Source organism: Lonchura striata, chromosome 6, assembly GCF_046129695.1.
Source record: "Lonchura striata isolate bLonStr1 chromosome 6, bLonStr1.mat, whole genome shotgun sequence".
Classification (NCBI taxonomy): domain Eukaryota; kingdom Metazoa; phylum Chordata; class Aves; order Passeriformes; family Estrildidae; genus Lonchura; species Lonchura striata.
In genome coordinates this window covers 40,168,157-40,180,382 of record NC_134608.1, presented here as the reverse complement: position 1 = coordinate 40,180,382, position 12,226 = coordinate 40,168,157, and the positions used below count along the sequence as shown (strand labels likewise).

The 12,226-nt window shown below is 44.6% G+C and overlaps 1 protein-coding gene across 10 annotated transcripts in view; it reads left to right on the top strand.

Moving 5' to 3' along the window:
- The window catches only part of TSPAN18 (tetraspanin 18), a 120,805-nt gene extending 108,620 nt beyond the window's left edge, over positions 1-12,185 (top strand). For all 10 annotated transcript variants that reach the window (XM_021533229.3, XM_031505040.2, XM_021533236.3 and 7 more), the window contains 4 exons: positions 3,714-3,812; positions 4,921-5,100; positions 7,648-7,731; positions 8,682-12,185. In XM_021533229.3, coding sequence (XP_021388904.2) covers positions 3,714-3,812; positions 4,921-5,100; positions 7,648-7,731; positions 8,682-8,729 — 411 coding nt within the window. In that variant the 3' untranslated portion in view covers positions 8,730-12,185. The remainder of the gene's footprint in view (positions 1-3,713; positions 3,813-4,920; positions 5,101-7,647; positions 7,732-8,681) is intronic.
- Positions 12,186-12,226: the final 41 nt, after the last annotated feature.

Below are 12,226 nucleotides of genomic sequence, written 5' to 3'. Positions count from 1 at the left end.
TGAGCTATAGACAGACGGAGGTGGTCTTTCATTGATTCCATGGTGGGAAGAATTCTTCGCAGTAGCAATTTAAGGTCAATATCAGATGTGCTTTTCTCCTTTTTTTTTGTGAAATAAATTACTTTCTGGGCACGTGGTGGCAAATTCACACTTAGCCAATTTAAATTTCTCCAATGCTTACCAAGCAGAATTCAGTGATAGTCACTGCACCAGTCCTCATGGCTGTGGCCTCTCTGGGTGTGTAAAATGAGACAAAAGGTATGCTTTATCTGTTTGCTTTACAGATAATGTTCAATGCAGCTTTCTGTTGTAGTTTTACATTCAAACCAGCTCCCAGATACTCAATGGGGTTATATTATTAACATCTACTGGAGTGAGAGAAATAAAGAGACAAAAATAAGGGAGAAAAGAGATGTTTTCTGCTAAGATTTGACATGAGAGGAAGAGTCAGTGAAGTAGAGGAAGGTGGCAGGGTGAGTGAAGCTGGTGTTCACAAAGGTGAGCCCCTGTGATCTGCAAGTCCAGCTGCACTTCCAAAGAGCTATTTAAAACCAGTCTCTGAAGAAGAAGGCTGCTGTTAATTAGCTAGGGGATTACCAGAGTTTCTCTTCCTTCAAAAAGGAGGTTTTGGGAGTGGAGAACCCTTTATCATCTAGAAGATCCCCCATAAAACAGTGACTTTCTTGGACACTAGAGAGCGACTGTGAAAGAGCAATAAAAATTGCTCTTTACATGCCATTGAGAGGTCTGGATGGGAAAAACCCCGGAGGGATATTTGATTCTTAGTGAACTGTCTTAGCAAGCAAGAAAGCAGGATAGTAGGGAACCGAAGAGTCCAGTGGCAGGCTTTGGATAGAGTCTGGATGTTTGGATTTTTAGCTCCAGTTCTAACACTTAATAAGCAAGTCACCTTGGATACTAGTGCCTCTATTTCCTCAGACATAAGGCAAAAAGCTAAAGAATGTGAACCTTCTTCATCTGAGCAGACAGAGGTGTCTCAGATGGATGGCACAGCAGGATGGGAAGTGCAGCACAGGTGACTGCACCTCCATGCCCTGTACTGTGCCAGACACATCAGAATGCTCCAAGTCGATGTGGATGGGCCGGAGTGTGTCCTGTTCCCCAAGCAGGCACCATGAAGGCAGCTTCTTGCACAGCATTCAGTGTCCTTGAGCACAGTGCAGCACGAGAAGGCTGTGACCTTCCTTGGCAGTGCCAGCATGCCTGTGTTGTGCAGAAATGCCCTCCTTTTCCTGAACCCCTTTTAGCTGGCTGCACTAATCCCAGTGAAGCTATTTTTTGACCTAATGTGACAAAACCATCTCACTTCATTCGCTGCCATGTAAATGTATGCGTGCATGTGCTGCATCGGAGGCGTCCTGCCCAAAACACAGCTGAACAGCTCCTTATTGTTCATGGCTGTGGCTGCCACAACTGTGTTGTCAAAGCCTGTGTGAAGCTCTAGTTTTATCAGTAGGGTCTTTGCTCCCTTATGAATGGTTCTTGCCATAAAAGTCCACCGTGCACCAATCTCATCAGGGTCAGTACTTGTTTCAGCTAGAGGGGGGCCATGGGTATGGCAATAGGACTGTCTTATTTCATCCTCCTTTGCCAGCAATTTCTTAAAAGAAGAATTTTTTTTTTTGGCCCTATTCTTCTGAACTTGAGATGCTCAGGATAAGCAGTTTAAGACCAACAAAATGGAATCTGTTATTTTCCTGGCAAATGTACTCTTCCAGTACTAGGCTTTGTTTTAGGCCAAGTGTTGTAAAAATCACACACAAACTCTGAACAATTTCCTCTGGGATTGCTGCTGTCAAAATAAAGGTTTCACTTTATATTTAAATTACTCTTTTGTTTTAGACCCCAACAAAGGCAGCCGGCTGGGATTATTACCAGCAGTAATATCAGTTTCAAAGTGTGTGCTTCAGGAACAGATGAGCATCAAAAAAATGTGCTGCTGTCTGCAGGGTTGGATGTTGCATGGATAAAGTACACAGAGAAAGGGAAGGGAAGGAGAACACTGAAGACTTAATTCAGCATCTTCTAACCTAACCTCCCTTTAGTGCACCAAATTTCCAAAGGAAAAATGCCATGTCCTCTGGTATTTTAATGTTCAAAAGGAAAAAAAAAAGAGTTAATATCTGTCCCCAAAAAGTAATTTAGGAATTAAACAGTATAACTAATTAAAGTTAGTGAGACTGAGATAATTGCATGATTCAAGTATTGTGACAAAGTTTTACCCAGTACTGATATAGTAATTACATTTGGCCTTTGTATTTGTAAAAGAGAAGCCAATGTTAGGTGGTATCCAGGGTCTTTTTAAAAGTCACTACAGGTTTTTTTGTCCTTAAATTTTGTGATACAAATGAAACAAACAGTTTGTGCTTGTGCTTTTGGGCCCACCCATAGAGCTCATACATATGTATGTGTATGTGAGATATTTCACGTTGCATATCAAGAACTGAAACCAGCTTGTAGCAGTCTCTGTTACTGCGTCAGCAGTGCTGTATGAACAACAAGGGGGAATAGAAAGCGTATTTTTCAGGCAGCTTAATTCCTGATCCTACAAATGTGCAACATCACAGCAGTGCTGTAGCCAGCCAAGTCCAGCCTCTTCACTGTGGTTTTTGCAGTGGCAGAAGATTTTGCCTGTGTGGATCACTAATCACAAGCTATTTTGGAGAAGGGACCATGCAAGTCCAGATGTATTGGGAAAATGAAAGAGGATTTCTTGAAGTTTTTGTCCTGAAGTGACAGAAAGGCAGCAAGATTGAACTGGGATATTTGGTTTAACATGATTATTAGGATTGTATGTTCGCTATTGCTCCAGAGAGTCATCCTAAGTAAATGTAATTTCAAGGTGTCTAACTTCTTGGGAAGACTCTGGAACAAATTGTGCATTTATTCTATTTTATTATAAATATAGACAGGGGTAAAATGAAATTTCAATAATTTATATTGTTGAATTTCAGAAAAATGTTTACATTCTCTAAATACAAATATAAAAAGGATTTTTTTCTTCATGTATGCAGGTTAGTTTAGATAATCAAAATCACTGTCAAGCAAATGGCATTTTTTTCTGATTCATGGGATTACTTGAATAGTTCATATTAATTAATTTTTTTAAACTTATTTTTAATTTATGGAAAGTTCCATGTTAAGGCTTCATTCTGCTTTCTCACACATTGAAGTAAATTCAGAGCAGTTCTCCTGTTAGTAGGAAGTTAACTGGTTTGACTGAAAAGTGGAGGGGAAAATCATGCTTTGCTTGCAAGACATGAAGCACAGCAAGTGAAAATACAGTTTGGGTGTGGATTTGACAGTCTTTCTAAAATCTGGTTTAGGCCTGTTTCAATTTATTAAATACTTTCAAATAGTGGTGAAAATTAAAAAATAAACAACCAACAAAAACTAAAATGAACAAACATTTAAGTGTAAACATTATTTTAGAAGTACAGATATAGTTTAGTCCCTGATTTTAATGAGTGACAGTTGTATTCAACAGGTACCCTTCACCCTCTACATAGATATGGTTCAGTCAATGGCTTTTCACATGTTTCTTCTCTGAGGTTTGCAAAAAAAAACAACCAAACAAACAAACAAAAAAAACCACCAAAGAACCCCCATCATTCACAGGAGGGAGCTTTGGCAAACGTTTGGGAAAGGTGTTGGCAATAGCCTTTACATTTCCACCTGTCTGTGCATTTCAGCTGACTAGAGAGTTCTTCACCAAGGAGTTGAAGAAGCACTACCAGAGGAACAACGACACGGATGTCTTCTCTTCCACCTGGAACTCTGTTATGATCACAGTAAGTCAGACCACCCCAGTCCCGTTCTGGCTGTCGTCAGTGGCCACCAACACGTTGCTCAGCCCTCAGCTCTCCAAGGGTCAGCCTGCTTCAACCATCCTATCATGTCCAGCCTAGCACCAGGACTTGTGGTTGAAGGGAGGTGAGACTTTGGCTGGCAGTCAGTCTTTCTCAAATGGAGCTGCCACCAGTCCAGAGACACTCCTAGAGACTGCATCGGGGTCACCTGATTTTCCAAAGCCTGAGGCATTAGAGTACCCTCAGGTTTCAAATATTGGACATAGAGAGCAGTGGAGGTGTCTGCAACTGGGTATCATTTGCTCTGGGCCTTTCACCTTGCAGGCTGCTTCAGAATTATTCCCAGCTATCAGCAGCCAAAAGCTGCCATTAACTAGTGTTTTGTAGTTAATGGCAGCTTAGGCAGGAGTGTGCCTAATGATGCATTTTCACTATAGAAATATTAGCTATCAAAATTGACTTTGCTATTATGCCCCTAATTGGGCAGGTTACAGGTCGACTGTCATTGGAACTGCAGTTGTTATTACCTACTACAAGGAATTCAATCTGTGTGTGTGGTGTGTGTGTGTATGTACATGTGTTAGTGCTCTGTACACCCCACGGGGTATCCCTTCAGGAGTGAAAAGCAGGATGTCAGCTTCTGCAGATGAAAAGTCAATTTTAATCTTAAAAGGAAAGGATGATTGCTGCCCTTCATGCTGATTCAGGACTTTAATATTTCCTTTTGCTGACTGAAAGGAGACAGAGTCGGAGTATGACTTGAATCCTTAAAAAGCATCTGACTGGAATCCTAAAGAGGGACCTTACTCAAATCACCTAGCAGTGCCTTTGAGCAGCAACAATCCTGGCCATTAGCTATGGGGAGAAAGGGTGGTTGGGAGCCTGGATCGTACTGCTGGGTGATTGCAAGCAAGTCATCTGGATATGCTCCAAAGCCCTGTGTAATTTGCAGCAATATTCCCACTAGTACCTTAGAATTTGCAGTATGACATAGAAACATTAGGACTTCATAAAGACTTCAATGAAACAGAAGCTCAAGTCTGCTTTGAGGGAAAGGTGTCAATTCTGTCTTCCTTTCTTCTTTCCCCAGTTTGCCTGCTGCGGAGTGAACGGACCAGAAGATTTTGAAGATATTCGTCATGTTCCATATTCCTCTTTGGAAAAGGCGACACCAGAGGCTTGCTGCCAGCGAGAGCTCCAGAGCCGGGAAGGGATGTTTGTCAACAAGGAAGCTTGTCTAGAAGGCATTGAGAGGTTTCAGAACCGGCAGGTAAGGGAGGCTGAACCCTAGGAAAAGGAGCTTCAGTGGGCAGAGAGATGGCTGCAGTGGTCATGGGTAGCTAGTGAATCTGACAGGTCTTGACTGTACCTCACGTCCTAATTACACTCCTGCTGACAGCTTTTGAAGTGATGGCACATGGCCGATTTTGAAATTCTTTCATAGCATACACTGCTAAGTCCATGATGTGCTATCACATCAGAAATACAAAGATTTTCCTAAGGGATTGAGAGGTAAGGTGGAAATTTGGATCAAGTTCTGTTGTGTTTATGAAGGTTAGAACTACCTCTGAGAAGTTAATTAGCAAGCCAGCACAAGTCAGGTAGGATGGGATGGAGTTGACTCTTACTGACTGCAGGAATGGTTCCAATTTAGTTCACAAAGACTCCTAATCAATATATACAATCAAAATATCAAAGGTTAAGCAGCCACAGAAAACCATGTCTGCTTTCTAAGGAAGAAAAGTATTGGAAAACTCTATTTCTCTGCTTTTGTACTTTTTACTGTAGAAAAAGGTCATTTCTTATAGCTGTCTTCCAGTACCTGCAGGGAGCCTACAAGAAAGCTGAAGAGGAACTTTTTACAAGGGTATATAATGATAGGACAACGAGGAATTGCCTTAAAATGAAAGAGTGTAGTTTTAGTCTAGATATTACAGAAGAAATTATTGACTGCGAGGGTGGTGAGATGAAGGATCGAGTTTCCTTCCAATGTCACCAAGATGTGATATTTAAGAAACTTTCCAGCAAAGTTCCTGATTGTGTTCACCTCAGCATTAGTTAAAACAAATGAGCTCTGTACTGACCATATGTACAAGCCTCCTTCTCCCTCCAGACTAGGCAGTGGTCCTCTTTTCAGCACTTAAAAGCAGATTGAGAAAGAGAGGAAAGGCTTTTGGAAGCAGAATGTGAACTGTTCCCTGACTGGCAGCTGGAAATGGTTGGCAAAGGCACTCTGGGTGAGAGATCATAGCAGACAGCACCATGCTGCTTTTGCCAGGTCTGATTGCTGGGAATAGATGGGGAGGAGACAGATGACAGACTGCAGGGAGGGAAAGAGAAATGCATTGTGAGAAAGAGGGTTAAAGTTTTCCTCGAGTGGTAATGCTGAAGCTTACCACTACCATGGAAAGGGAAGGCTTCCTTTAAATGTCACCAAAGTGTTGGTGCAAAAAGCTGTGTGCACAGGGAGTGTCATCAAGCACAAGCACTTCTGTAAAACAGGAGAGACAATCCCAAGCAACTGAGAGCTGAATTGAGGCATTGCTGGAGCAAAGTCAAGCTCTTGGGCCACCATGCTGGTAGGACAGTGCTGACACACGTGTGCTCACTCCTGTCTGTAGCCAGCTGAGCAGAGCATGCTGAAGCCTGGGTTAAGGTTGGAGGTCTGGCAAGCACACATATATTTGTTGCTGGGCTAGATGCTTTTCTCTGAAGATTTGGCTGAAACATGGCTGGCAGACAGCTGATGCTGAGCCGTCTCATGTTGACAAAAGCATGGTTTTAACAGCTCAGCTACTGCCCCAGCAGTCTGGGTTCCCTGGGGTGGCCTCATGAGTGGATCTTCTCCATGCCCTCCCTCAATCTCCACCAGCTGTGCCTCACTCACAGTGAGCAGGGTCTGGCATGGACACAGGTACATAGCTATTGTGCTGTCTTTGCTGTTCCAAGACGTTCATTATAGGTGGAAGGAAAGAAACCAGGTGATCAAAACATCCTAGCAGTACAGATAGGATTAAAATGTATGTGTGAAGTATATTCTCAGTGGAGAGGAATCTGCTTTTCATATTGGACAAACTCCAATTTACTTTTCTTTTTATGTGTCACCTGTTTGCAAAAATTTCCCAGTGGTTGAAATTTTAAGCTGGGAAAACTGAGGCCAGGATAAGCTGGTGATTTCCAGAAATATCCTGAAACCTTTGCAGGAAGATCTACCTGCTGTTAATTGTATAAGCAACCATAAATTTAATTAAGGATGATGGTGGCTATGCTTCATAAGCAGAATAATTGCCATAGTGCATGGTCCTGAGTTCCTAATGAAATTCTTCTTCTATAGCAAGATAAGCAGGTGTTCAGCCAGCTTCTTTTGGGGGAAAACACAGAGAAAAGGTCCTGGGCTGGTAAAGAGCTGCTGGCTGTGAGAGATGAATCAAGAATTTCCTGTCTTGGCTTTAAATAAATCATCCTTTTCTCTAGCCAGTCTGGGATGTCTATCACCTGCAGTGCATGCCCTTCCCTCTGTGCTTAGTCTCTGCCCTTTGCTGATGGAGTTCCTCTCTGTGCTGCTCCTCTCTGCCCTGCAGGAGCTCACAGTTCCCCATGGTCAGTGAGGGGTGTGAACCACTCCCAGCACACTACAGCAATACCTTCCTCTTCCCCAGCCTGTCCCGTGGACCTCTGCCTCCTGTGCCATGGGGCTGGGTGAGGTGGTGACGGGGAGCCGAGCTTGTGGTGCTGGGGTCTGAGAGCACCTCATGTCCTTGTGAGAGCAACACAATGTGCTGCTCAGGTGTATCTTACCATGTTTTGTATTTCCTAGGGCTGCTACACCGTGATCCTGAACTCCTTTGAGACATACGTGTACCTGGCAGGAGCTCTTGCCATCGGAGTGTTGGCTATTGAGGTACTGACTGTTGTCTGACTGGGACAAAGCAGTGTCAGTAAGGTGCCAGTAGCAAGGCAAACAGGCAGGTGCTCCTCCTCACCAGGGAAAGGTGCTCTGGCAAAGTACAAGCAGGCTATCAACTTGTGGGTTTAACTGCCTGGAAAGAGGCTCCTTGATCCTTTGACACAAAGGGCAGGGAAATAGGCCACAAGCCTGCAGTGCCACCTCGTGCTGGGCTGCACAGAGCTCGTGCCCTGCCACGCTGGCCACGGGGGCTCTGGGGACACAGTGCTCTTCACAGGGCCCTGTGCAGTCACTGCTCCCACTGCCACAGTGCCCCGGCCAGCTGACTAATCTGTCACTTGGTTAATGTGTTTTAAAGCACCCTGCCTGTGCTTTAACCTTCTGTTCAGAGACTGAAAGCATGGGCTCCGGAGCACTTTCATTGTCCTGCATTAGTAGCCTCTTCTTTGGCGATGCTTCTGAGGAACAGACAATCAGCAGACATGGTTTTAGCCCAGAAATTATGTCCTTGTGGCATTGCTGGGAAAGGCTGGGTATTTTAAAAGCTCCCCATCTTGTGCAAAGGAGAAAGATCTGGGCAGAGGTGCAGCAGCCACCCTCAAAGGCTGTGCTGTGCCCATGCCAGGCAGTAGCAGTGATGTGCAGAGCAAGGACTGTGGTTCCTGTGCCCCTGTGACACCAAGGGCAGTTTGGGAATGAAATCGGGCTGCTGCTGTAGCCACTAACAGTTTGAATGGGAGGGAGGGGCAGAGGAAAGAGTTTTGCCACAGCCTCCTGTGGGTGGTAAGGGTCCCCCTCTCTGTATCATTGACTGCTGGGTAGGAGGAAGCAATGGGGGTGGTCCCAGGGCCATGGAGGGCTTTGCCAGTCTTCTGGAAGATGCAGCTGACATTTATGGTTCTCTGTTTTGTTTTTGCCCTCTTCTTCCCCCTTCCTCTTCCCAGCTGTTTGCCATGATCTTTGCTATGTGTCTCTTTCGAGGGATCCAGTAAGAAGTGGCCCATGAACCACCATGTTCCCCACACGCTCAGAAGAAAGAAGGAAAATCCGAAGAAACAAAACCTGAAAACACCCAAAAAACTTTATTTTTTTTAACAAAATGGGACAGGGAGAAAAAATAAAAAGAAAAAAAGAGGGTTGTAATATATGAATGACCAAAAGGATTGTACTTCAGGGGCTGGAACTTTGAGGTGATGTGCACTACACTGTACACCGGGCCCTTGCCCAGAGCCACCCGCAGCAACCATGGAGCAGGAGCCCAGAGCCACCGATTGCACTGGAGATGCATGGAGCCGGTGGGGATGTGGGACATTGAGCACAGCTGCCTCTCACACCAGGCTGAGCCTACCATTCATCACTTCATCGTGCTTTAGACAACAAAGGACTCAAGAACAGACATGCAGGGGCTGCAAAAGGGAACAGGTTGGCCGTGGACTGTCCAGGTGGGTTTGAAACAAGCAGTGGTGGCTTGTTTAAGCAGGTGTAGTCAACGTTTTCATGATTCTGGCTTTAATTTCCAGCCACAGGATGAAAACACTCATTCTTCAGTGGGAGCTCTGCCCCTGTCATGTGAAACTTGTCAGAGATGTCAAGCACTTCAGTTGGCTTTTCTCTGGAAGTCCAAGCAGGGGCAGCGTGATCTAACTTAGCAATGGGACTCAGCTAAGGCTGGCTGAGGGTCATGAGTTTGGTGCCTACCTTTCTGTTTTTACTAAGATTTATTGTTCACTGTTGTGAAAGAGATCAAATGGTTCCCTGTTGTGTTCCCATCTCCGGGGGAAAATAATGGCTCTGGTCAAGCATCATTGATACTGCTGCCTTCCTGAGAAGGGGAGGATATACTGTTTAAATCTGGTCAGCCTTTGCCTTTCCTCTGATACTTGCAAAAAAATGGTTTGTGGTGCTCTGTTAGCATAAATATTTGCAGTGGTTTCTGCATACTTTTCCAGCCTTAAGGGGAGGTCCAGACACGGTGCTGGATTGAAGGGGCTGAAGTCAACCACTCCCATGCTGTTTTCCTGGACCAGTCTGGTGGAATAATTTCTGGTCAGAGAATTTCCCGAGATTCTCCCATGGGCTCATGAAAGCAATCATCAAGTCAAAACTGTTTTAGTTGATAGTGTTTCCTCCCTTGAGATAATTTGGTATTTAACTAACATGTCATCTACTCAATCATTTGGAAGTGAACTTGAGAAAGATGCCTGGGACTGGACCTTGGTCAGAGATTAAGCTGGAGCTACTGAGACTCCAGGCCAGATCCAAGAACACCCTGTGTGCAGCCACACTGCTCCAGCTGCTGCTATGGTCATGGATATTGACTTGGACAGGTGACTGGTTTCTCTCATCTGGAATCATCAATCTCTGTTGCCTTAAATTGTTCATCTGGTCACTTATTCCCTGGCCCCAAACTCATTTTACCTGGGAATGACAGAAGGGGCTGTGGTTTCTTGTTTAGATTAGGTCTTTTTACAGATTTTATAGGTTCAGATTATGGGAGCACTTTTATATAGGCTCAAGACAGCTCCTCTGAAAACTGTAATCTCTTGCAAGGAAGGAGCAGAGCATTAAACTTTGTGCCCAGCTTTTGCAGCAGCAGCAGCACGTTCATCCTCTGGCTGTTGCCTTAGACCCCTGGCGCTGTGTCCCTTGAGCTGTCCCCATGGCACTGCACAGACTGCAGGCAAGGAAGGAAAGCAGCAGAAAGCCTGGGCCACAATAGGCAATGGTTAAGTATCTAGGTTGGGGATCAGGATACTAGGGAGCAGGAAGAAGGCATTAGGAGCTTTTCCAAGCTTCATTTGAGAACAATTTATTAAATGGCAAGAGAGGGCTGGGCAGGTAGAGCTGCAGCCCCCCCGTGCTGCAGTCAGCATATTCCAGCAACAAAATATGTTGCCAGGGCTGCTGAGCAGCATCAGATGTTGCATTAAACCTTCTGGAAAACTATTCAGAACTATTTCCCTCTGGACTTCCTTGTAATGAGGCATTTTAGCATTAAACTCTGGTCTGTTGTTTAATAAAGAAAAACAGTTTTGTTAACCAAAACCCAGCAGTATTTGTACTGGACAGCAGGTGCTGCACTTAAGATAAGAAAAATCTATTCCACCTACCAGTTTTGTAGGGAATGGGCTGAGCAGAAAGCGAGCTTATCTGCTCTCTTTCTGCCTCAGGAGCTGGTGTCAGTGACTGTTCTGGGACAGCAATTCCCAGGGAAGGAACAAAACTGTCAGCAGAATTGGTAATTTGGCTGGAGGTGATCGAAAGAAGCAGAACTGCCTCCCCCAGTCTCCAGTTTCTTCCTTTCCCCTCAGTTTATTATGCAGAGTTCTCAGGTCAGAGCCTGGCTGGCAAATATCCTCATTTGTGCATGGTGGGTGGCTGAAGGGGAAAAGAAGCCTTCATGCCTTTTTCTGCCACCAGTGGCATGGGGGAAAAAACCTGTTAGAGCTGGGGGAACCAGATGAAAGCAGTCAGAGCACAAAGTACTAAATACACATGCCTGAAGCATGATCTTGGCTGGGTTGTTTCTCTTTGGCTTTCCTAATTCTGTACTCATTGCTTTGTCTGCTTTTAGCTTTCTTGCTTTCCCTCTCTCCCTAATTTCCTTCTCTCCCTGTATCTTCAAAAGGATCTCTTCTTCATCTGTTATTCTGGGCTGTGCACAGCTGTTTCTCCTCTTCTACCTTTTCTGATCCCCCACTGCACTTTGCTGTGTGAAGATTTCAAATCCTCTCTGCACGCTGGCTGATGTGCTACTGGGAACACAGCTCAAAAGGCCAGGCAGCAATTCCAAACAAGAACTGGAGATAGCTGTAAAGATATGCACAAGTCTGAGAGGATCTGTAGCAGTTGGTAACATGCAGAAGGAATTTCCTTGGGGGAATTTAATGAACGAGCAAGCCCAGAAAGCAGACTCCCACTGTATGGCAAAGCATGTAAATTTGTTGGTTTTGTCCCTTGGTTTCGTGGCTGTCCCCTCTGTGGTACAGTAGTTTTCAGAACTGTAGGCAGGAGAAGCAATTGTATTTTTGTATTTGTTTCTAACAGCTCTGGTGAGTATTTTGGGGCCAGGGGCTCAAGCTGAATTCACTGCTGGCTGGAGAACTCTGGGCAGGCTGGAGAGTTCTGGGCAGGCTGGAGAACAGAAGGAGCTGCTGTTTCCTTCGCTGTAGCACTGTGACCATGGCCCAAGCACCTTGGAGGGAGTAGTACAGACCAGCCTGGGCCTGCCTCCTGGTTGCTATTTAATGCTCCAATGACTGTCACAAATGCCTGGGAAAAGGGCTGCGTGTGAAATAATGTTTGAAATCTATTTTAAAAAAATGTAAATGTTCTTTTTATTAGATAGTGGAGCTAATTTATCCTGTATTCCCTACTGTAATGCTTTTTTATATTGAAAGGAATTTTTTTTTGTAATATAAACCAGAACACAAGCCTGAAGCACTCTCTGCACGGTTTTTGTGTGCATTTCTTAAAAAAAAAAAAAACA